Source organism: Bison bison, unplaced genomic scaffold (assembly GCF_000754665.1).
Source record: "Bison bison bison isolate TAMUID 2011002044 unplaced genomic scaffold, Bison_UMD1.0 scf7180017864375, whole genome shotgun sequence".
Taxonomy (NCBI): domain Eukaryota; kingdom Metazoa; phylum Chordata; class Mammalia; order Artiodactyla; family Bovidae; genus Bison; species Bison bison.
Genome location: NW_011494947.1, coordinates 5,530,937 through 5,555,914, shown reverse-complemented (window position 1 = coordinate 5,555,914; position 24,978 = coordinate 5,530,937). Strand labels below are relative to the sequence as shown.

Below are 24,978 nucleotides of genomic sequence, written 5' to 3'. Positions count from 1 at the left end.
GGAAAAGGAGTACGTCAAGGCTGTATATTGTCACTCTGCTTATTTAACTTATAGGCAGAGTACATCATGAGAAATGCTGGACTGGAAGAAGCACAAGCTGGAATCAAGATTGCCGGGAGAAATCTCAATAACCTCAGCTATGCAGATGACACCATCCTTATGGCAGAAAGTGAAGAGGAACTAAAAAGCCTCTTGATGAAAGTGAAAGTGGAGAGTGAAAAAGTTGGCTTAAAGCTCAACATTCAGAAAACGAAGATCATGGCATCCGGTCCCATCACTTCATGGGAAATAGATGGGGAAACAGTGGAAACAGTGTCAGACTTTATTTTTTTGGGTTCCAAAATCACTGCAGATGGTGACTGCAGCCATGACATTAAAAGACGCTTACTCCTTGGAAGGAAAGTTATGACCAACCTAGATAGCATATTCAAAAGCAGAGACATTACTTTGCCAACAAAGGTCCGTCTAGTCAAGGCTATGGTTTTTCCATTGGTCTCGTATGGACCACTGAGAGTTGGACCAGTGAGAGTTGGACTGTGAAGAAGGCTGAGCGCCGAAGAATTGATGCTTTTGAACTGTGGTGTTGGAGAAGACTCTTGAGAGTCCCTTGGACTGCAAGGAGATCCAACCAGTCCATTCTGAAGGAGATCAGCCCTGGGATTTCTTTGGAAGGAATGATGCTAAAGCTGAAACTCCAGTACTTTGGCCACCTCATGCGAAGAGTTGACTCATTGGAAAAGACTCTGATGCTGGGAGGGATTGAGGGCAAGAGGAGAAGGGGACGACAGAGGATGAGATGGCTGGATGGCATCACTGACTCGATGGACGTGAGTCTGGGTGAACTCCAGGAGTTGGTGATGGACAGGGAGGCCTGGCGTGCTGCGATTCATGGGGTCGCAAAGAGTCGGACACGACTGAGCGACTGAACTGAACTGAACTGTGGAAAATAAGTTGTATCTGACCACTTGTGTTTCTTTCCTCATTTATTACACACAGAGTTGTTCCATGAATATTTATTAACCCTCTCCAAAATACCCAGCATGGTAGTGGGCCCTGGAGATTCCACAGAGAGCAAGATATGTACCATCCCTCCTTCATGGGACTTAAGTTCTAGTGGTGCGTGCGTGCTCAGTCGCTTCAGTCGCATCTGACTCTTTGCAACTGCCAGGCTTAGACTGCCAGGCTTCTCTGTCCATAGGATTCTCCAGGCAAGAATACTGGAGTGGGTTGCCACGCCCCACTCCAGGGGATCTTCCTGACCAAGGGATCGAACCCAGGTCTTCTTCGTCTCTAACACTGCAGGCAGATTCTTTACCACTGAGCCTACAGAGAAGCCCAAGTTCTAGTGGTAGAAACAGACAAATATGCAAGTTCAATAAAAAGAATTACAGAGTGTGAATAGGCCTATTAAGAAGATAAACAAAGGGCCATGAAGGAGAATAACAGTGCAGGGAGGGTGACCATGTTAGGAGATCAGGAAGTCCTCTCTGAATTGACAAGTGAGCTGAGACCCGAATGGTGGGCAAGAGCCCTGGGTGGAGGCACCATCCTGAAAGCTACCTCCCTCTTCCTCACTCTACAGAGAAAACCACTAGATAGAAAATTATTACTACTGATGGGTATGTATCTGTCCTTCAGATGTACTGGGGACAGAAGAATGTTTAGAAGTACAGCCTTAGCCCCTTGGCTTTTCAGAGTTTGAATGCTCCCAGACCAGCCATCCTGAATTCTGTGCTCTGCCATGACCCACCCACCTCTGACCCATTGGCAATACTTTGTTGTTGTTTAGTCACTAAGTGGTGTCGACTCTTTGCAATCCCATGAACTTCAGCCCACCTGGCTCCTCTGTCCATGAGATTTTCCAGGCAAGAATACTGGAGTGGGTTGCTATTTCCTTCTCCAGGGGAACACTTTGATGGAGAAATGGGCTAAACCTCTCTAAATTTGGTCTTCCCCTAGATGACTTGAGAGATCCCCTGCAAAGGCTTGGGAAGGAGAAAAGTAGGTTAGGTTCTGCCAAAGGCTGGGCTCGCCCTGATTGCTTCCCAGGCCTCAGGAGTGAAATGGCTTGCATTAAAAATCCAAGTGGGGTATAGTTTCTTTTTTGGAGGATAGGGTTATTAATTTTTTTTATATTAATTTTCTTTTAATACCAAATCACTATAATACTGTGTCATTTTTAAACATTTTAATCTTAATGGATTCCACTCCCTAGCTGTTTCCAACAGAAACAATCTACAAGGCTAGTTTTTCTACAATCTCAATAGTTTCCACATTCCCAAGGCCAAGTCTGCCCATACTGCCCTTGCCTAAGCCCGTGACAGGTTGGAAAAGAGGAATCACAAATAGCCTTCCCTCCTCCACCTAAGAATTGCGCTCTTTCTCTAGGGCCTATTTTCCAGAAGCGACCTCTGAGTTCAGAAACCATCTCTGTGAGGTCAAACGGCAGAGGCATCGAAGGATGCCTTTTTCCCGTACGGCCAGCAGTATTCTACTCACCTTTGTTCTTTGTTGGCTCCTTAACTGGCAACTGAGAATCCCCTCATCAGACAGCCTTGCAAAAGTTGGTCTTTTCCTACCTCAGATTTTTGTTTTAATTATGCAATGTTTCAGGCACACAAAAAAAGCATAGACTATATATAATGAAGACCTATGAACCTATTACTCAGTTTAAGAAAAAATTATATGAAAAACACAATTGCAGTACTTTCATGGTGGCCTAGTGGTTAGGATTCTGGGCTTTCACTGTGGTGACCCGGGTTCAGTTCTGGGTCAGGAAAAATTCTGCAAGGCAAGTGGCACAGCCAAAAAATAAATAAATACAATTGAGCTCCCTGATCCTATTCTCTCTTCCCTGTAGAAGCTGCCATCTTGCATTTGGTATTTATCACTCCCACAGCATCTGATTTTAATCCTACATTTAATGTTGAGGATAGTAGACTGAACATTTATACTGGCTATTTCCTGATTGCCTTTTTCTCCCCACATCTGTTTTGTGACTTCTTGAGATTAAATAGCTTTAGGAGTTGGGGCAAATGAGCTTTTAGACCACATTGTCTTCAGTTTCCATTTCTATTTCTAAAAGAGTCCACGAGTTTTTAGCCTGAGATTGTTGGGTTAAATTTTGAATCACCCTGAGTTCTCTGCTAGCTGGGTTCCAGACTGCCACTGCTGGGCCGATCGGAGCATGGTGCCAGTCCTGTGAGCTCCTGGGGTCTGTTTACTTTGAGCACTGTTTTGCTGCAGAATGGACCTGGCATCCTGCAGGCTCCATTGGTAATGAAATTTCCAGTGAACTCACAGAAGAACACAGGGTTTCCTCATAAGCTATAAAAATCTATAAAAATCAACAAATAATTGTTGTTAATATGGGTCAAAATTGCAATGGAGGGGAGGAGGTAATCCAGCAAGTCGCCACTGAGGTCCCTGTAGGGTCCCTAAGTACCAGCACGTCGCATAACTGTGTCTGCTTTGGTGAGAAAATTAAATCCAGCACCTTTTGTTGTCTCATTGTAAGGGCTCTGTGAATTTCAAGTTTGGGGTTCTTTTTGCCAAAGACGGCCAGCTCACAGATGATGACATGTTCAGCAATGGTGAGTGTCTCCCCCTTTTTCTAACAGAAACCCTGCCCCACCTCATTGCAATTTAGACAATTGCAACTCATCTTACCCGCTCAGTCTTTAATGCAAAGAAACAGCCAGTAGTTTTTATGAAGCTGAAGGGTAAATTTTCGGGGTAAATTTGGTAGGACATATGTTTTCCCAGTTTCGTTCATTTGACAAATGTTCATTGGTCACTGAATCTGTGCCAAGCACTGGCATGGGGGATTCAGTGTAACTGGAAAATTACATGGGGATTTGTTATCTCAGGAGCAATGGGGAAATTTTTCTCTGTGATTTTTATGCTTAAGAGAATTAGAAAATGGCCCTCTTTTCCTGTTATTTAGCACTTTTCATATTAGAGGCCTGTTCCTTATTAACAGGAGTAGTAATGATGTTTTCCTTCTGCATTACTAGATCCTTGTGACCCCAGCCTGGCAGCACTCAGGTTGCTTAGACTGAGTATGTAGTTTTTCCTTTCCTCAGATTCTGGGAACTGTGGGCCTCCTGCACAGTGTCCAGAAGAGGGAATGTCCGTGGAGCCTAGTTAATCTTCAAAGGATTTCAGTACATAGCTAGAAACTAGGACCTTGTGGACACTGCACTTTGTTCACACTTGACCTCTTCTTACAGAAATCGGAAGTGACGCTTTTCAAAAATTTTTAAATCTGCTGGGTGACACCATCACTCTCAAGGGCTGGACAGGCTACCGTGGTGGTCTGGACACCAAAAGTAAGCTTGCCTCCTCCTCCATTCTGCTGTGTTTTGTAGAAGTTTTGTTTGCAGCCTTATCTGAATTTGAATGTATACCCAGGGTGGAGTGTGCTGTCTTATAACTATACAGCATTTATGGGTTTTTTCTTGTGCTTGCACTTCTGTCGTTTTATCTGCTCTTCACAGCCAGTCCTGGAGGTAAGCCAGACAGGTGATGTGAGGCTCACTGGCCTAAATTTGATAAACTTCAAATCAGGTATCCTGAGCCTCTGGGGGCCTCGTCTCTCCACCAGCCCATGCTGAAGTCAATTCACAAATTCTGAATACAGGAAGGTCAGGCGGTTTGTGAGAGCTGCCCTGAGCTCTCCTTATCCACCTTAACTGGTGGATGCTGGGATAAAGTATTCAGCCCCAGTGGTCAGGCCCAGCTTCCCACTCCCATGACCCCCCAACAAGCTCTGTGTGCCCATGGTCACTCCTGGAGTCCATCAGCCTCATTTCCCTTTCCTGGGATAATCTGATAGACACCCCTAGGAGTTAGACACTACTTTTATCTCTGTTTGCAAATTTTAAGAAACTGAGGCTCAGAGAAAGGTGAGGTAATGTGTCAGAAGGAACATAGCTAATGAGAACTCGAATCTGAGTCTGCCCAACTCCAAACTCCATGCTATTAGTCAGTATACAATGCTGCCAGGGATATAGCTCCTTTTGTTTTATGGACATGATAATTACTTGTATGTCATCTTGTGTTCATTTTGGCCTGGACACCAGCAGTAACTAGAAGGCAAGGAGTTGTAACATGCTGTCCTTTGGGGCTCGGACTTCTCATGATCTCCTCTGCTCTAAGCAAGGCATGAATGAGACAGCAAGAGAGCTTAGAGGGGGATGAAGAGGCCCCCACGTGGGCAGTAGCCTTGCCTCAGCTGGAGAGGGATCCGTACTGTTGCCTCCACTCAGGTGGATGATCATAGGATCTTTGGAATGTGCTAACTGTGCTGTATTCCTCTAGCCTGCAAATAAAGACTGTTTCCTTACGGCCTCAGAACTCCCTGTGCCCACTAAATGCGTATTGTATTTTTACAGATGATACCACAGGGATTCATTCTGTTTATACCATCTACCAAGGGCATGAGATCATGTTTCATGTTTCTACCATGTTGCCGTATTCCAAAGAAAACAAACAGCAGGTACGTGTGAACACGCAGAACATTCAGCAGTGACCTCAGTGTGGAGAGCACATTGCTAACTTCATAGAACCAGAGACTGTGGATGTTCATACACGAGCTGAATTTCAGGACCAGTTTGGGGATGTTGTTTCCAGTCTGTTTGCTTGCAGTTTCACCAAGGCTTAGGAAGAACTACCCTTACTGGTGCTGGCCCCTTCAGGAGATAAAGGCTCAGACAGTCATGCACCTGTGTGTCTGTGTGACCATGTGTGTGTGCCTGTGTGTGAGTGTGGTTTTCTAGACCCCTGACAGACGGCTTTGCATATACGCATCCTGTGACTTCTCTCCACGTGCCTGTGTCTTGTCAGAATGGTTGCAAGCATTTTTTCAGGTTAATGCAGGAGGTTAACACTGACCATTTCCCCAGTGGCCTGTGCCCCGTTGTGGAAAAAACTACCTAAGAACACTCTGCCACTGCAGAGATTAGCCGTTTCCAGAGAAAACTTGCCCATTTGATGAAATCCAGATATAACAAAAATACATGCTGCTGGTTTTTTAAGGATTTGGGGGGTTCCATTTACCTTTGTATGAGATTCTTATCCTTTTTTTACACATTGAAGGCATCTGTGTAAGTAAATATCACAAACATGAATCGACAGTTGTTCAGCAAAGATTTGCAAGAAATGTGAACCTAGAGCCAGTACGTGAGCGCTAAAAGGGATTTTTTCTAAACACTTATAATCCTTATTTCAATGAGATTCCAGTAGGAGAAAGACACAAAGCAGATGGTTGGGCTAAAAAGTGATGTTATGATCATGAGACATAGCGATGCTTTGGGGACATGCAGGTGGTGGGCTCAGGAAGAGCTAGTTCTGTTTGATGGTTTGGGGCCTGGAATAAGGAGCTGGTGGATTGTCTTACAGGCAGTGGAGACCCTCTGGAGAATTTAAGCTTGCTCTGATTTTAGAAGGCTAACTGGCAAGGGACAGGCGTAAGCAGGAAGTGCCTCGGCCCAGTAGGCTTGCTTAAGTGTCTAAGAGTTCCTTTCTGCAAGCTTCTTCCCTTGTGTGGCTGAGGTGACCTATATTATCACTACCAGGCTCCACCTCTTAGGAGCTGAAGCTCTTAGGACCCTGGGTTCACATGGAGAAGAGAGACCAAGCTGACCCTCCAACTCATCATGAATTATGTTGACCTCTTACATCTCAACAATGCTAGGGAAAAAATTCCACTGAAATATTTCATAACCCTCCTCCTCCCCAACCCTGACCTTTTCAGCCCCATACATTCACTAAAATAGCCTGTGTCCTGTGACAAATGACAGCATTAGCCGGAGACAGGAGGAATGAATTTGACAGTTCAACCTTTGCCCAGCTCCAGACTTTAACCTTATCTTTTTGAAGGGGCTGTTAGCATATTAAGAGAAAACAGGCTCACCAGGAGCACTGAAATGTTCGCAGATAAACTCTGGTGTTCTCAACATCTTGGCTGGATCTGTGGGTAGTGCTTGGGCCTTCCACTTGCCCAGCATCAGTAGATGTGAAGAAAATCACAACTATGAACCTTCTCTCTGTTACCAGAAACATAAAGCAGTGGGGAAGAGAGCCAAAGAAGTGCAGAATGACAGTGAACCTTCTCGGTGCAGAGAAGGACCAGTAACCGCAAACCTCTCTCTGTACCTGCCATGGTCTCTTTGGGGCCTAAGGTAACGGTCAGAAAATCTTGGTGGCTCATAAGATCTTGGTGGCTCTTTGATCTCCTAACATCTAAAACACTAGTGGAACAGTCTGAGCCACATCCCAAATCTGATGTAAAGAAACAAACTTTCACAAAGATTTTGTAGATTTTGGTTTTACAATAACTCCTTCATCTCTTTCTTCTATCACCGAAGTAAACCACAGTGGGGGCAAGGAAGGGGGTATTGATATTTGTCTTTCTGGGGCTTATCTTCTCCCTAACAGCTGTGATGTCCTCGCCCCTAACACCCAGTCTCCCAGTGCTCCAGAACCTGACTACAGCTTTCAGGACCAGATAAAAGCACAGGCTCTGTGTCAGCCCTGGGCCCAGCCCCAGCTCTGCCTCAAAGTGGCTCTGGGATCCTGGACTCTTTGTGTGTGATGACAGCCCCAGGGCTCAGTTCTCAGCTCCTTTCTCTTCTCTTTCTATACTCACACACCCATTCATATCCCATCCCATGCCCCAGACACCCAAACTTACATCTCCAGCCAGCCTAGGGGGAACTCCAGACCAAATATGCAGGCTTCTTGACGCCTCCCCTGGGCTCAGCGTCTCACACCCAGTCTGTCCAAAGCTGAATTCCCTACTCTCCTCCAGACCTCTTCCTCCCAAAGTCTTTCTTATCTCTGATGATGGCTCTTCTGCTCTTCCTGTGTGTGGGGCAAAATGACCTTAGAATCATTCTTGATTCCTGTCTCTCCTTCTCATCCCATATTCAGTTTGTCAGGAAATCCTGTGGGCTCGACCTTCAGGTGACACCTGAGCTTTTGTCACACTTCAGTTACCATGCTGAATAAGTTCCTCTCAGCCTCCCTGGTGCCCTGACAAAGTGTTTCTCAATCTACTGGCCAGAGCGATCCTTAGAAATGCACGTCAGCCTCTTCCCAAAGCCCTAGTGCCTTCCGCTTCACTCAGAGTCAAAGCCAGATCCTTAGAGTGGCTGAAGGCCCCTAGTGACCTCCGTACCTCTCTGGTCCCCCCACCCACTGCTCTCCTGGTTTCCTCCCTTCCAGTCATATCGTCTTCCTTTCCTGTCCCAAGTCACTAGATACTGCTCCACGTCATGGCTTTAAGCTGCCCTTCCTTCTGCCTAGAACTCTCTCCTACCTGGTATCTTCTGGCTGACTCACTCACCACCCTCAGATCTACCCAAATGCCAGCTGTTAAAATGACCCCATGACTGAATTAAAGCCACAACCCACCCAACCCCAGCGCCCCCAGCGCCCCCAGGCCCCTGCACGGCTCCTGTTCGTCCATGGCACATATTGTCACCTAACATGACACATATTATTTAGAACACTTGTTTACGTTTACTGTGTAATTTCTGTGCCTACTGCTAGAGTGTGTGCCCCATGAAGGCAGGAATTTTGTCTGTTTTGTTCCTGATATAGAGCAGAAGCTAAATAATTACTTTACAAAATATATATAAAAGCTTTATTGAGACATATTTCATATTCCATTCACTTTACCCACTTAAGTATGTTCACATGGTTATTCAGCTATCATCACAGTCAATTTTAGAATATTTCATTACCCCGAAGAGAAATCTCTTGCGGCTTTGCCGTCACTTCCCACTCCCCGCTGCGTAGCCTCTGGTAACTAGCAACCTGCTTTCTCTTTCGATTTGCCTATTCTGGACACTTTGTACAAATGGAATCACATCATGTGTGGTCTTTTGTAACTAGCTTCTTGCACTTGGCATGCTTTCAAGGTTTGTCCATGTTGTAGCCTGTATCTGTATTTCATCCCTTTTTATTGCAGAATAATTTCCTATTTTATAGACACATTTTGTTTATCCAGTCATCAACTGATGGATGAGCACTTACTTATTTTCATTTTAATATAAAATTTACAGTTTTAACCACTTCTGAATTTATAGTTCAGTGCCATTAATTCCATTAAGTGCATTGTTGTGCAGTCATCGCCACGGTCCATCTCCAGAACTTTATCATCTTCTCAAACCGAAAGCCCATACCCATTAATCAGTAAATCCACATTCCTCCCTCCCCCAGCCCCTGGCAACCACCGCACCCCTCTCTGTCTTTATGAATTTGATTATTCTAGGAATCTCATGTAAGTGGAATCATACATTTTTCCTTTTTGTCTGGCTTATTTCACTATCACAGTGTCCTCAGGGGTCGTCCATATTGTACCATGTGTCAGAATTTCCTTCATTTTTAAAGCTGAGTAGTATTCCATATTTTTATACCACATTTTCTTTATCCATTCATCCATTGGTAGATGCTTGAGTCATTTCCGCCTTTCGGCTATTATCAATACAGCTGCTAAGAGCATTGGTGTACAGATATTTGTTTGAGTCTCTGCTTTCAATTTGGGGAGAATATACCCAAAACTGGAATTGCTGGATCATATGGTAGTTCTGTGTTTAATTTTAAATATTTTTCCCAGCAGTGGCTCTGTTTTACATTCCCACCAGCAATGCATGAGTTCCAGTTTCTCCACATTTGTAACAACGTTTGTTATTTGAGTTGTTTTAAAATAGCTATTCTGATGGGTGTGAGGTGATATCTCATTGTGCTTTTTATTTGCATTTCTCTAACCATTAGTGATATTGAACATCTTTTGTGTTTATTATCCATCTGTATATTTTCTTTAAAGCATTGTGTATTCAAGTCCTGTGCTTATATTTTAATCACATTATTTGGGGTTTTTGTTGTTGAGTTTTAGGAGTTCTTTATGTATGATTGAATATATGACTTGTAAATATTTCTCCCATTCTTTGGGCTGTCTTTTTACTTTGTTGATAGTATCTTTTAATGTAAACAGAAGTTTTAAATTTTAATGTAGTCAAATTTATGTATTTTTTCTTTCATTGGCTATGCCTTTAGTGTCATATCTAAGAAGTAATTGCCAAAAATCTTTTTGAGTTGAATTGAATTGAAGTGAAATTATCAGAGCATCTCTAAGCCTTAGTTTTTTTACTTGCAAAATGAGAGTAATATCTAATATGGGTCAGGTAGAGATCTTGTTCTCAGGAGCTTACAATGTAAAATAGGGGACACATGAGAGACCCACGGAGAAAAGTGAATCATTCTCCTTGGCCAGTTGTGCAAAGTTCTTGGACAGGGCTTGGCAAACTATGGCCCATGGACCAGATCCAGCAGACTGCGTGGTTTGTTAAATAAAGTGTTGTTGGAAAACAGTCTTCCTGTTGATTTATGAATTGTCTACAGCTGCTTTTTGCCACAACAGCAAAGCTGCATGGTTGTAAAGAGTATGATCTGCAAACCCCAAAATACTTACTGTCTGGACCTTCATTGTTGTCATTCAGTTGCTCAGTTCAGTTCAGTTTGGTCGCTCAGTTGTCTCCAACTCTTCGCGACCCCATGGACTGCAGCATGCCAGGCTTCCCTGTCCATCGCCAACTCCTGGAGTTTACTCAGACTCATGTCCATTGAGTCGGTGATGCCATCCAACCATGTCTTCCTCTGTCACCCCCTTATCCTCCTGTTCTCAGTCTTTCCCAGCATCAGGGTCTTTTCCAACAAGTCTGCTCTTCGCATCAGGTGGCCAAAGTATTGGAGCTTCAGCATCAGTCCTTCCAATGAATATTCAGGACTGATTTCCTTTAGGATTGACTGGTTTGATCTCCTTGAAGTACAAGGGACTGCCAAGAATCTGGACCTTCACAGAAAAGATTTACTGACATATACGCAATGGAATATTACTCAGCCATAATAAGGAATGCATTTGAGACAGTTCTAATGAGGTGGAGAACATAGAACCTATTATACAGAGTGAAATAAGCCAGAAAGAGAAAGATAAATACCATAGTCTAACGCATGTATACAGAATCTAGAAAAATGGTACTGAAGAATTTATTTACAGGGCAGCAATGGAGAAACAGACATAAAGAATAGACTTATGGACATGGGAGAGGGGAGGAGAGGGTGAGATGTATGGAAAGAGTAACATGGAAACTTACATTACCATATGTAAAATAGATAGCCATGGGAATTTGCTGTATATATCAGGAAAGTCAAACAGGGGCTCTGTATCAGCCTAGAGGGGTGGGTTGGGGCGGGAGATGAGAGAGAGGTTCAAAAGGGAGGGGATATATGTATACCTATGGCTGCTTCATGTTGAGGTTTGACAGAAAACAGCAACATTCTGTAAAGCGATTATCCTTCAATTAAAAAATAATTTTTTTAAAAAGATTTATTGGCCCTAGGTCTAGCAGATCATTTTGGAAAGGTCAGCTGGGGTCAGATTAGATAGGGGCACTATTCTCATCAAGTATATGCTTCAGAACGAGTGAAGGCATTCATTTATATTTTTAAATATGCATATTTGAGCCCGTCCCCAGGGAATTCTGAGGCAATGCCTCTGGTCTAGGGGCCTTGAACTCCAGGCTAAGGAGATGAAGCAGGAGTGAAGGTGAACCTGATCAGAGCAGTAAAGTGTGAAAGAATAGAGGCAAGGAGACTGTTTGGAGGCTCCTGGGGGAGGGTAGTGAAGATTAAATGCAGGACTGAGTTGGAAGAGGAGTGGAGGAGACTGCCAGATGAGCCAGGAGATGGGCTGGAGAAGTTTGGGAGGCAAGGAGACAAAGATAATGAAGCTCAGGGCTCTGTGAGCATTGGAGTTTGTTTTGCTGCGTTAGTGCATTAACTCTGGGAACGTGCCGTGTGTGAGCGGCCTTCTCAGTGATGCTGTTCATTTACATCCAGGTGGAAAGGAAGCGCCACATTGGAAACGACATCGTCACCATAGTGTTCCAGGAAGGAGAGGAACCTTCTCCTGCCTTCAAGCCTTCCATGATCCGCTCCCACTTCACACGTATCCTGGGCCTGAGTGAACCCTCCCAAGTTAGCCTCGCTGGACCTTAAATGACCCTCAAGCCTGATGTCATGGTGGACTGGCACGTGCTGATTGTTTTGGTTGCTAGACCCTAAGAGCCACTCTCTCTGTCCACTGCAGCGATGAATGGACTTATTTATTCTCAGAGAATTCTTCACTTCACAACTGTTTTTCCTTTCCTCAAGTATCTATGAAATGAAGGGAACTTCCTACCTTCCACTGATAATAAGGGAATTAGAAGAATTATAGGTAGTGAATCCTCTGAGAAATTGGCTTTAGGTATAAAAAACTTGCAAACTGAGATAAAAAGCCAAAATAATGTGCCTTTGTTGATTCTAAGTCCTGGGAATGGCTGCTGTATTACCATCTCTTAACATTTGAGAAGTGATAGAATTAATCCTATTTTTATTTGCTTTCCCTCCACTTCCTCTCGTGCATCTTTAGCTCACTTTGCCACCAAAGACCTGAAGTTCTCAGTAATGCCCAAGCTCAGCGCACTCAGACAGGCCTGGGGCATGAGCATGGCCAGCCCGACACATCCCCAACCATGGCCCCATTGTCCTGGGCCACTGGCCATGACAGTGAGACCCAGCTGTCATGCTGGCCATAATAAGTAAAGGCAAGTAGTAGTACCTACAGGTGTTTTTCAGAATAAATTCTGGTCTAGTTATTCATATTCCCTGGAGACCCCAGTAAAGATGCTGGGAGCTAGGACCACTGTGACTCATGACATCTACAAGTAGATTGCTCTGCATCCTCTAGCTTGTTCGCTTATGTCCTAACATTATAGAATGTAAGTTTTTCTTTAAATTATTTATCTGGGGGCTTCCCAGGTAGCTCAGTGATAAAGAATCTACCTGCCAATACAGGAGCTGCAGGAGACACGGGTTTGATCCCTGGGTCAGGAAGATCCCTTGGAGGAGGAACTGGCAACCCACTCCAGTATTCTTGCCAAGATAATCCCATGGATAGAGGTGCCTGGCGGGCTACAGTCCATGAGATCGCATGACAGAAGCAACTGAACACATTTATTTATTTGGCTGCACTGGGTCTTAGTTGTGGAACTCGAGATCTTTGATCCTTGTTGTGGCATGCAGGACCTAGTTCCCTGACCAAGGATTGAACCCAGACCGCTTGCATTGCAAGCAGAGTCTTAGCCACTGGACCACCAGGGAAGTCGCAGTATGTAAGTTTTAAAAGCTGAAAATTGCCATGAGGACAGGGAATAAAACAGGTATGCACATACACATTAATAATAAGTGATATCTTATTCTGGTCACTGGCATGGAGGACTAATATTTCCCCTTTTGTGCAGCAGTTCTTCTTACAGAACAGAAAGAAAATTCCAAGAGGGAGAGGGAGGTGACTCAGAGTAACAGAGAGATCATCATTATTTTTAGAATTTCCTTTCACTATGAGTTTTAGATTTGGGACTGGGCTTGTTTGTTTCTCCAAAGGGACAAATCTAAGAGTGGGAGCACTCTGAGGGATTGAGGAGGGTGGTATTTCAACCCTAGCTAAGAGAAGCTAGGGCTGGGAGATGCTGGGGGAAAAGGAGGAATGGGAGAAGAAAAAAAATGCTGGTGGAGGTGGTACTATTTTAGACTCAACATGCCCAACACGAGCAAAGTAGATTCTGCCTAGAGACTGCCGCCAGCTACACTGGTTTGTTTGGATTTGTTTTGTCTACTAAAAGCCAGAAGGAGAGAGAGGGAAAGTATACAGTGGATACATTTAAACTGCTTTTCCTTTCAAAATGTTTGAGACGACATATCTGGTTAATTTCATTGGGGATCTTGTATATATTTCCAGGCAAGGGAACTGATCTTTTTGCTCTGGTTTTGCTTTGTTGTAGTGGTTTCATAGCATTATTTACATTGCTTTTCTGACAGATTTGGAGGTGAAGCCCTTTCCCAAAAGGACGAGCACGCAGAGGTCAAACCTGTCTCCCCCGGCTGTCTCTTTTATAGAAGACAAGGTTCCATCTCAGCCTAAGGGTGACAGGTGCCCTGACCCCAGGAGAGCAGGTCCAAGATGATCCTGTACCCGGGGTTTACCAAACACAAGCTTTTGACTGTGCGCATCGGGTCCTTAATTGATTTCCTTAACCATCACCACAGATATTTTTGCCTTAGTGAGGTATGATCAGCAAAAGGACAATTACAGGTTGGTAACAACTTTATCTTGATGGCTTGTTCTAATCCTCATGTTTACATGTTAATTTGGCATTCATTTTATGAGACTCTTGATTTATTACCTGTTTCTTGATTGACTTGAAAGACTGTGTCTTTAGGAAAAGCTTGTCTCATATAGTGTTTTGTTTTGATTTGGGTTTTTTTATTTGGCTGCGCTGGGTCTTAGTTGCAGCACTCAGGATCTTTAGTTGCAGCATGTGGGATCTAGTGCCCTGACCAGGGATCGAACCTGGGCCCCTGCACTGGGAGCGTGGAGTCTTAGCCTCTGGATCACCAGGGAAGTCCCCTGTTTCGTATAGTGTTGCTCTGTGCAGTAGACCCGAGGGTCAGGGCTAGCTTGGAATGTGGTTGTGCTCCACAGAGGGCACAAATGTGATATGTTTGATCTTGCCCAGAGCACCCTCCTTCCTAGGCTACATCCTTGCCTGTTTATGCTTTTGTTCTCAAAAATTAATCTGTTAAAAGCTATCATGATATTGTGAAAAGAGGATAAACTGTGAGGCAAATAGACCTGGGTTGGAATCCCAGCTCTGTCGCTTACTAACTTGGAAGCTTTAGGGGAAAAGTGTTTATCTTCTTGGAGCCTCAGGCTTGTCTGTGGAAGGAAGGTAATGGCTCTACTTTGGCAGGCTGCTGAGAATCAGCAGATACTATGTCTTAAAATACCAAGTATGCTCCCTGTTGTGCAGTGGGTGCAAGTGGTGGTCTTTGCTGTCATTACTGCAGTGGGTGACCTTGCCCGCCACTTGGTGGGTTGGACCATGAAGGATCCAGGAAGACCTGATCTTTGCCCTAAAGCAGATAGGACTGCTGCATGGTGGCCAAGGTTCTGGAAGAACAGAGGATGCCTTCCTCCTGTGGAAGTATTCCTAAGACATCACATAGGCAACTGGAGAAATTTAAGATCCAGATGTTGATGATCTTTTAAGAAAAACCAACTAACTCTACAATGTTCTCTACGCAGGCTGAAAATATTTTCAGAGGAAAGCGTACCACTCTTTGGCCCACCCTTGCCATCCCCACCAGTGTTTACAGACCACCAGGAATTCAGGGACTTTTTGCTAGTGAAATGTAAGTTTCTATTTTGAAATGTTTTTGTACCTTGTTCTACATCAAAATACATTTCTTCTAATTCTTGCAAGATACTGTAAAGAAGATATCATCGTTTAAGCATTGATTGCATTCCACATTCTGTTAATTTTTCATGAGAAACGTATTTAGTTTTCTGATGGTGTTTTGGAGGTCTCTCCTGGGTTCTCATCTATACCTAGCATCCTAGCCACCAAATAACTAATATTTATTCAGTTCAATAGGCCTAGCTCTGTGCTCTTTTATGTGTTCTATCACGTTCTTACAACCCCATAAGGAAATATGGTTATATTCATTTTACATAATAGAAAATTGAGGCCCAAGGATCTAAATAATTTGCTTAAGAATGCACAGACAGCAGCACAGCTGGGATTCAAACCCATAACTGCCTCAGCCTCAAGCTCCTAACTACTACACACTTTGCATTCTGCGCTCTAATGTGTAACTGGACATTCCACTTCATTGACTCTCAGTGTCTGTAGTCCACTAAACCACCAGCTTTTTCTTCCAGAAGAAACTTTCATTGGGCTAAGAATTCCAGTACTCTGCTTGGGCAATGGTGGTGTTATTTTTTCTAACACAATCCATCAAATATATTTTTAATCCCATTGAATGGCATCCTATGGTTTGGCCCATGTGTTGGATGGATGGGTGAATGGGTGGGTAGGTGGATTAATGGATGGATGGATTAGTGGATGGGTGAGTAGGTGGGTGGAATGGTGGATGAGGGCAGGTTTGGGTGCGAGTTAGGTCTTCAAGTAATTAGTTATACCCTCTGCTCAGGAATCTTGTAATCCAACAGGAAAGGCAAGATAGATATACCTATGGAGTATGACTTTGTACAGAGAAATTTAGCAAGTTTTTAAGGATTCTTCCATGAAAGGAGGGTAATAACAGTATTAGGAAATGGGTGGCATTTACTGTGAAAAGTTTCCTTGAGAAGGACATTCTTCAATAACCTAACATTTGTAATTCCCTTTGTAACTTGATTTATCTTAGTAATTAACGGTGAAAAAGCCACTTTGGAAACCCCAACATTCGCCCAGAAACGTCGACGAACTCTGGATATGTTGATTCGATCTTTATACCAGGATTTGATGCCAGATTTGCACAAGGTAACCCTGGGTCCATGGTCTTCTTTCTTTCCCATGGGGTCTGAATTGAGAACACAAGTCCTTGTGATGAGTCCTGGTTAGAAGAGTGTAACATCTCCTGATCCTTGCTGTCAACACTGGACTGTGGCCGCCATGGGCTGGGGCTCTCTCGTGGATACCATGGGAAGAGGGGACGTTTAATGTCCATATAAAGGAGTGCGATTTTCATAAAAATCTTGTAGAGGTCACCATGCAGGCTGGGGCACGAGTGTCAGTCAACAGTCCGTGGAGCAGTAGAGTGCTTTGGGGTGGCTGGCCTTGGAGTACCGCTCAGTGTTGCCTGTGCCATGGAGCTGATGGACAGGCAAAGTATTGATTTGGGAGAGAGACTACGCTCTCTTAAGGTTTTCTGGAGATTTACTGGCGAGTACCATATTTAGGCACTGAAATATGCCTGTGCATTTATTGAAAATCCACTTTGCGCCAGACACTTCCTAGGCTGAAGGTGTATCCACACTGATGAGACCCAGCACCTCCTTTGAGGAACCCAGCACCTCGAGGGCCCCACACTCTTTAGAGGCCTCCGGACTCAGTACAAGATCGCCGTGTGTCACGGTGGCTAATAAGTGTTAATGCGGAATGAAATCATCATTGTTTAGAAGCATTTCTCGTATTTAACAAAGAACACAGAACAAGTGGGAACACTCCCCTAGAATCAGTGGGGCCACAAACTCCAGCCACAGGAGTTGCTACTGAATGTGAACATAAATGCAGTGTCTGGTCTCAAGTGCCCCCCACCCCCACCCTGGGGAGACGAAGAACATCAGAACACACTGGTGCAGACAAACCGTGTGATCCTTTCCCTTCAGCACAGTGACCACCGCCCTCTTAGAGGTGCCCCTGATTTCCAGCCGGTCTCTACACCCAGCTACTTACAGGGCTTGGGCCAGACCAACCCCAGGGCCCTAAATAGCCAGCCATAATTGGCAATCTGCCCATTTCCTTATTTCCTTAAGGTCAAAGAAGGATGAAGAGAGAGTTATTGTTGTTCAGTTGCTAAGTCATCTCCCACTCTCTGCAACCCCATAGACTGCAGCACGCCAGGCTCTCCTGTCCTTCATTATCTCCCGGAGTTTGCTCAAACTCATGTCCATTGAGTCGGTGATGCCATCCAACCATCTCATCCTCTGTCGCCCCCTTCTCCTCCTGCCCTCAGCCTTTCCCAGCATCAGGGTCTTTTTCAAAGAGTTGGTTTTTTGAATCAGGTGGCCAAAGTATTGGCACTTCAGCATCAGTCCTTCCAATGAAGAAAGGGTACCAAGAGAAGTATGTGATGTCTTTGCAGGTCTCAGCTGAAGCATCACTGCCTTAACAGGCTTTCCCCAGCCCAGCTGAAGCCTAGTGCCCCTGTTTAATGCCTCCAGATGCTTTATGTACCTCCCCTTCATAGAAGTTATCCATGTGCCAGTCATGTAGTCAGTTACTTAATCTAGCTTTCCCGTAGACTCTGCTCCATGAGGACAGAGATTGTGTCCACCACATTGCCCAGATCCAGCAGAGCATAGGTGCTCAGCCACTACGTGCTAACTGCAAGCATGCACCCAGTTCTCTGACTGCTGTCTGGAAGAAAACTGACATTTACTGAGTGTGTGCTCAAGCACCTCCCATACATTTCCTTCCTTAGTCCTTATAACACACCTCAGAGACAGGTATTAGCCACACAAAGACACTGAGACTCAGAAATTAAGTTCCTTGCCCAAAATTACCCAGAAGACCGCAGAGTTGACAAGTCCAGGGGCCCTGTTCACATGGAATTGAGTGTGTCATGTTCTGGGGGTACCCTCTCTGAGAACGGCATCCTTGGAGCTATGCAGCGTAGCGGCCAGTCACTGTGGGAGGCGGTTAGTAAGTGGAGCTGCTGGTTTGCTTGCTTTCTGAGCCCCTGCTCTCAGCTCTTCCAGGGGCTGGCTCTTCCAGGGGCTGTCTCTCCCCCTGTTGGCTCCTTAATCCCTTGCGGCTCACACAGACCTGGGCGGACACTTGAGCGGTGCTCCATAGATGCTTATTGAGTGAATGAATAGAGGCGGCAGAAGTAGGACTATTTGGACAAATAGGTTTGTGGAGTAAGAGAAGGCAAAGATGAGATTTGATAACCATCTTTGGAATTCATAACTTGTCTTTTTTTTTCAGAACATGCTTAATAGACGATCTTTCAGTGACGTCTTACCGGAATCGCCCAAATCAGCGAGGAAGAAAGAAGAGGCCCGCCAGGCAGAGTTCGTTAGAATAGGACAGGTGGGTTTTCTTCTGACATCTGTTGTGCAAGACACAGAGTTGTGAGTCCATCCAAACCAGTTGGCCCTTCTGTGAAGAATGTTATGTTTGCACACTCCTGGAGGAGCTCTGTCACTTCTCTTAGGGTCATTGTGGAACCATAAGGAAGATTTTTTTTTTTAATTTTATTGAAGTATAATTGATTTTCAATGTGTTAATTTCTGCTGTACAGCAAAGCAATTCAGTTATACATATTGATATTCTTGTTTATATTCTTTTCCAATCTGGTTCGTAACAGGATATTGAATATAGCTCCCTGTGCTGTACAATAGGACCTTGTTGCTTATATGAGGAGGGGTGATGCTGGCTGGGAGCAGGAGGCCACAGGGCTCAGTCCCTGCTCCCTCTTGTCAAGGGAGCACATACCATTTGCTTGACTCCTGGGGATTTTCTGAAGAGTAGAGAGCCAATTTAGGGAAAGCACTTTGAACTGCCCCCTGGCAGGAGTCAGCACGGAGGGGGCTGTCCTCGCAGGAGACCCGGATTTCCCCCCTACCGCTTGAAAGCAGTCCTCACAGGGACGTGGATCCTAGGCATCACCTTATTCCAGGTTTTAGAGGAAGCCACTCCCTCTCTGCCTGGCTCCTTCGTGACATTAGTGTTTCTCGATTCTGGAGGTGACACAGCCTTCTGCCTTGGTCCCATGTCACAAGAGGGAGGAGAAGAGCTGTCTGCTGCAGACAAGATTCTGACCTGAAAGTGGAAGCTAATCAGCAAGGCAATCACAAAAGCTTAGCAGCAAAGATAACCTTTTCCCAAAGCAGGAGCCGTGTCACCGGGGCCTCCAACTTCGGTCCGTGTTCAAAGATAGTACCCCGACTCTACTTTCAGAGAATCTGATTCATCAAGTTTGAGGAAGGACCTGGGGATTTTTTTCAGTACTGGTGGTTTGGAAATCACTGTACTGACATACTGATCAGTTGAAATGACAGAATGCATTTGACATCATTAGATCCAGCTGACTCCTTTCCTTATCTTCAGTGATAGGGCAGCGTGGGAACCTGAAACAAGCCTGAAATTACTCCTGTTTCATTTTAAAAAGTTTTTTTCAAGTCATAACTGTTGATTCTTATGCTTTTACTGCCTGATAAACTGAAAGAGATCTCTGTTCTGTAAGGCACTAAAGCTGAAATCCATCGTGAGAGGGGACGCTCCATCAAGCTTGGTGGCATCAGGGATCTGTAAAAAGGAGGTGAGTTATTGATGCTTTCATGTTCAACTGTGAATGTCCTGTGTCTTCGGGGAAGTTATTGAGATTCTTAGAAAGAGCTTTGTGGGGCAGGAGGAAGAAGAGCTTGTCTGAGGCAGAGTCTGCAGACAAAGCCCCAGGTAAAGTTGGGCAGCATTTAGTGAGAGCCTCCTGGCTTCCATGGTGTGCCTGCACCTTCGCTTAAAGGGGCAGAGCTGCTGGACCAGGCCTGGACAGGCAGACTGAGCTCAGCAGCGCGCCTCGAGCCTTGTGTGTATACAGACCGCTGGGACATCCTGACCAAATGCAGGTTCTCATCAACAGTTCTTCAGCCGGGCCATGATCCTGTATTCCTAACAAGGTCTCATGTGGTGCCTGTGCTGCTGACCATGGACACGCTCAACAGCAAGGCTCTAGGGCAGTACTTCTAAAGCTTCAGTGTGGGTTAGAATCACCCCCTAGAACCTCTGATTCCGTAGGTCTGAGTGGGCCCTGAGAATTTGCATTTCTCTCAAGTCGATGCTGATGCTGTTGGTCAGAGGACCACAGCTGAGCAATCAGTGCCTCCTCTACAACATGGCCTGTGTATCTACTCATTTCTACTTCCTGCGGAAAAAGAACTAGGTGGTCATCAAGCATTGAAGAGAAAACATAAAAACAAATCACAGTATCAACTTATTGTTTGCATTATTTTGTATTGTAAAGTCATACCCTACATACTTCATTATATCTATGTTCAGAATATGTAAAAGATAATTAAATGGAACAACTCCACAGACAGTGTATCACTGGAGAAGTGGCCATTGTAAAAGCAAAAGAATTATGAATATATCTATTTTTGCCCTAAAGGTATAGATGATCTATATCTGAACTGTAGAACCTACACAGTTGAAAGTCTGGTTTCAAGAAAATTATGCGCTCAAAATACAACCGGTGCTGAAAACCCACAGCCAATTTAAGACAAAACTGATGGCAAAGTATCTTTTCCAAAGGTTGCCAAAATTCCCACTATCTGCTTATTCATTTGAATAGTAGAATTTGTAGTGTTGTCAAGGACTTCATAGATAGCACATTCCAATAAGATTTAGTAACTTTCTTAACAGAGAAGGCAATGGCAACCCACTCCAGTACTCTTGCCTGGAAGATCCCATGGATGGAGGAGCCTGGTGGGCTGCAGTCCATGGGGTCCCTAAGAGTCAGACACGACTGAGCAACTTCACTTTCACTTTTCATTTTCATGCATTGGAGAAGGAAATGGCAACCCACTCCAGTGTTCTTGCCTGGAGAATCCCAGGGACGGGGGAGCCTGGTGGGCTGCCGTCTATGGGGTTGCACAGAGTCGGACACAACTGAAGCGACTCAGCAGCAGCAGCAACTTTCTTAAAAAGTTCTTAGGGAAATGCCACTCCAAGTAATGACCTGCACTTGGGCAGCCCTCTTTCAGTTTATAAAATATCTTCATGTCCTTTGTGTGATCTTTTCACAACAGCCCAAACCTCATCTCAGCAATGAGATTGCTCATTTTGAGGCTGGTGGGTTTCATAAAGGTATAGCATGATTTTCCAAGACAGGAATAATTCACACAGTGTTTACCCTCATCCCAAACAGCACCCTGGCAGGTCACCTCAGAGCCATCACTCCTACTTTGAGTGTGCCAGCACGTGCTCACTTAGAACTTACAAACACACCTATGTACACATCTTACATGTGCACACAGGCTCTTGTACAGCATCAGGTAAAAGTGAAGATGTAGGACTTCAATTCATCCCTGAGAATCTGTACAGACATCCTTGTCCTTTGAGGCCAAGCCACATGCTTTGGAGGGAAGTTAAGGGTTCCAGGCATCAGCCACAGCTCCGAGGGAGCAGTAAGGCAGTGCCAGCTATTCCTGCCCCATCCATGTAGAATGAAACCAAGGATGCAGGCTCCATGACATGAACGTGTCAAGTGGGGGAACAGGAGTAGGTTTCATTGGAGCCCTCGACATATTCCTATGAACAGACATTATTTTTTTTCTTGAAGATTTCATAGCCATAAGTGGGTCAATAAGCCTTTTCATGTTAAGATGATAGCAACCTCTTGCATTGTGTATGGTTTAGTAGTTTTGCCGAATCAGCAGCACAGGAATCTGACTTTTTTAGAGAGTTGGGTGGGACTTCCTTTTATAAAGACCTATTGTGAAACCTCCAAAAAAGAATAGGTGCCAATTGGTCGAACTTCTAAGTATTAAAAAGAAACGTTTGGTTAGAAAACATTATTGGTGCTTCCCTAGCCCTTGAGGGCATCATTATAATACAGGTCACAGTGCCAGAAACACGTGAGTCAGCCTTTTCCTGTTGCATAGATTTCTGGAAGGAGACATTTTTTTCTTAAGAAAGGTGACTGAGTCAGAGCCCATCTAACTCCCGGGGTTTGGGGGCATCTGTGCTACCGTTTCGGGTGGTATGTATGCGTTTCCCCCTGATGGGCCGGTGTGCTCTCTCTGTGCTCTTAACCTTCCTACGCTTGTGTTGCCCCGCAGCCTTGGGAGCCACAGTGTTTCTGCAGTAACTTCCCTCATGAGGCCGTGTGTGCGGATCCCTGGGGCCAGGCCTTGCTGGTTTCCACTGATGCTGGCGTCTTGCTAGTGGATGGTTAGTGAGTAGCTGCTCCTTTAGCTGTCTCTCTGTGTGAATTGTCATACTTCTAAGATGGGTGACCACTGGTCGGCTCCCTTTGGATACATGTGTCCTCAGTGGTGAGGTTAGCGGACTCTCATCCCCTTACAAAACTACCCCATTGTTTTCAACTCGCAAGCCAGAGGGGGAGGCACCCATGACAATTTCATCCCTTCCTCAAATCTCTGATTAATCTGTGGATATCAAATGATGCAAGAGACACGAGCTCGATCCCTGGGTCAGGAATATCCTCTGGAGAAGGAAATGACAATCCACTCCAGTATTCTTGCCTGAGAAATCCCATGGACAAGAGGAGCCTGGCAGGCTACAGTCCATGGGGTTGCAAGTGTCAGATATGACTGAACACTGAGCACATCAAACGACCTGCAAGGAGAATCTCCTTTGCAGGAATACCTGTGATTCCAATGTTTGACTTTAAATCAACAAGGGCACATGGTATCTCAGGGATATACTCTCTCTCAAAGCACATTTTTTTTTTAAGGTTTCTAATTCAGAACATACTCAGTATCTAAAACAAACAATAAGGATCTTAGATAACCTGTTTGATGGATAGAGAAAGAAAAAGATTTTGACAGGAAGACAGATCTCAACTCACAGCCAGGTCGGTCAACTGCCCCAGGGAGGCAGACAACTCCCTGTCGCCAGTAGGACATGACCTTGGAGAGCATGCCCTAGAGGGAATTCAACTTTGAGTGGGGATTTAATTTAGAGTCAAAGACTGCAGCAGGTCTCTTGGATTCTTCCAGACTCCTAATGAGTGATAAAGGATCTAAAGGATCAGTTAAGTTCAGTTCAGTCGCTCAGTCGTGTCCGACTCTTTGCAACCCCATGAATCACAGCACTCCAGGCCTCCCTGTTCATCACTAACTCCCGGAGTTCACTCAAACTCATGTCCATCGCGTTGGTGATGCCATCCAGCCATCTCATCCTCTGTCGTCCCCTTCTCCTCCTGCCCCCAATCCCTCCCAGCATCAGAGTCTTTTCCAATGAGTCAACTCTTCGCATGAGGTGGCCAACGTATTGGAGTTTCAGCTTTAGCATCAGTCCTTCCAATGAACACCCAACTGATCTCCTTTAGAATGGACTGGTTGGATCTCCTTGCAGTCCAAGGGACTCTCAAGAGTCTTCTCCAACACCACAGTTCAAAAGCATCAATTCTGCGGCGCTCAGCTTTCTTCACAGTCCAACTCTTACGTCCATACATGACCACTGGATAAACTATAGCCTTGACTAGACAGACCTTTGTTGGCAAAGTAATGTCTCTGCTTTTGAATATGGTATCTAGGTTGGTCATAACTTTCCTTCCAAGGAGTAAGCGTCTTTTAATGTCATGGCTGCAGTCACCATCTGCAGTGATTTTGGAGCCCCAAAAAAAGTCTGACACTGTTTCCACCATTTCCCATCTATTTCCCATGAAATGATGGGATCAGATGCCATGATCTTAGTTTTCTGAATGTTGAGCTTTAAGCCAACTTTTTCACTCTCCTCTTTCATTTTCATCAAGAGCCTTTTTAGTTCCTCTTCACTTTCTGCCATAAGGGTGGTGTCATCTGCATATCTGAGGTTATTGAGATTTCTCCTGGCAATCTTGATTCCAACTTGTGCTTCCTCCAGCCCAGCGTTTCTCATGAAGTACTGTGCATATAAGTTAAATAAGCAGGGTGACAGTATACAGCTTTGATGTACTCCTTTCCCGATTTGGAACCAGTCTGTTGTTCCATGTCCAGTTCTAACTGTTGCTTCCTGACCTGCATATAGGTTTCTCAAGAGGCAGATCAGGTGGTCTGGTATTCCCATCTCTTTCAGAATTTTCCACAGTTTATTGTGATCCACACAGTCAAAGGCTTTGGCATAGTCAATAAAGCAGAAATAGATGTTTTTCTGGAACTCTCTTGTTTTTTTGATGATCCAGTGGATGTTGGCAATTTGATCTCTGGTTCCTCTGCCTTTTCTAAAACCAGCTTGAACATCTGGAAGTTCATGGTTCACGTATTGCTGAAGCCTGGCTTGGAGAATTTTGAGCATTACTTTACTAGCATGTAAGATGAGTGCAATTGTGCAGTAGTTTGAGCATTCTTTGGCATTGCCTTTCTTTGGGATTGGAATGAAAACTGCCCTTTTCCAGTCCTGTGGCCACTGCTGAGTTTTCAAAATTTGCTGGCATATTGAGTACAGCACTTTCACAGCATCATCTTTCAGGATTAGAAATAGCTCAACTGGAATTCCATCACCTCCACTAGCTTTGTTCATAGTGATGCTTTCTAAGGCCCACTTGACTTCACATTCCAGGATGTCTGGCTCTAGGTGAGTGATCACAGCATCGTGATTATCTGGGTCGTGAAGATCTTTTTTGTACAGTTCT

The 24,978-nt window shown here is 44.7% G+C and overlaps 1 protein-coding gene across 1 annotated transcript in view; it reads left to right on the top strand.

The window, feature by feature from the left end:
• Positions 1-24,978, top strand: part of GARNL3 (GTPase activating Rap/RanGAP domain-like 3) — a 160,938-nt gene that overhangs the window by 105,841 nt on the left and 30,119 nt on the right. Inside the window, exons 10-19 of the mRNA XM_010856923.1 lie at positions 3,518-3,593; positions 4,233-4,331; positions 5,397-5,500; positions 11,908-12,016; positions 14,158-14,203; positions 15,197-15,303; positions 16,321-16,436; positions 18,606-18,710; positions 19,867-19,941; positions 22,460-22,571. Of these exons, the coding sequence (XP_010855225.1) occupies positions 3,518-3,593; positions 4,233-4,331; positions 5,397-5,500; positions 11,908-12,016; positions 14,158-14,203; positions 15,197-15,303; positions 16,321-16,436; positions 18,606-18,710; positions 19,867-19,941; positions 22,460-22,571 (949 nt within the window). The remainder of the gene's footprint in view (positions 1-3,517; positions 3,594-4,232; positions 4,332-5,396; positions 5,501-11,907; positions 12,017-14,157; positions 14,204-15,196; positions 15,304-16,320; positions 16,437-18,605; positions 18,711-19,866; positions 19,942-22,459; positions 22,572-24,978) is intronic.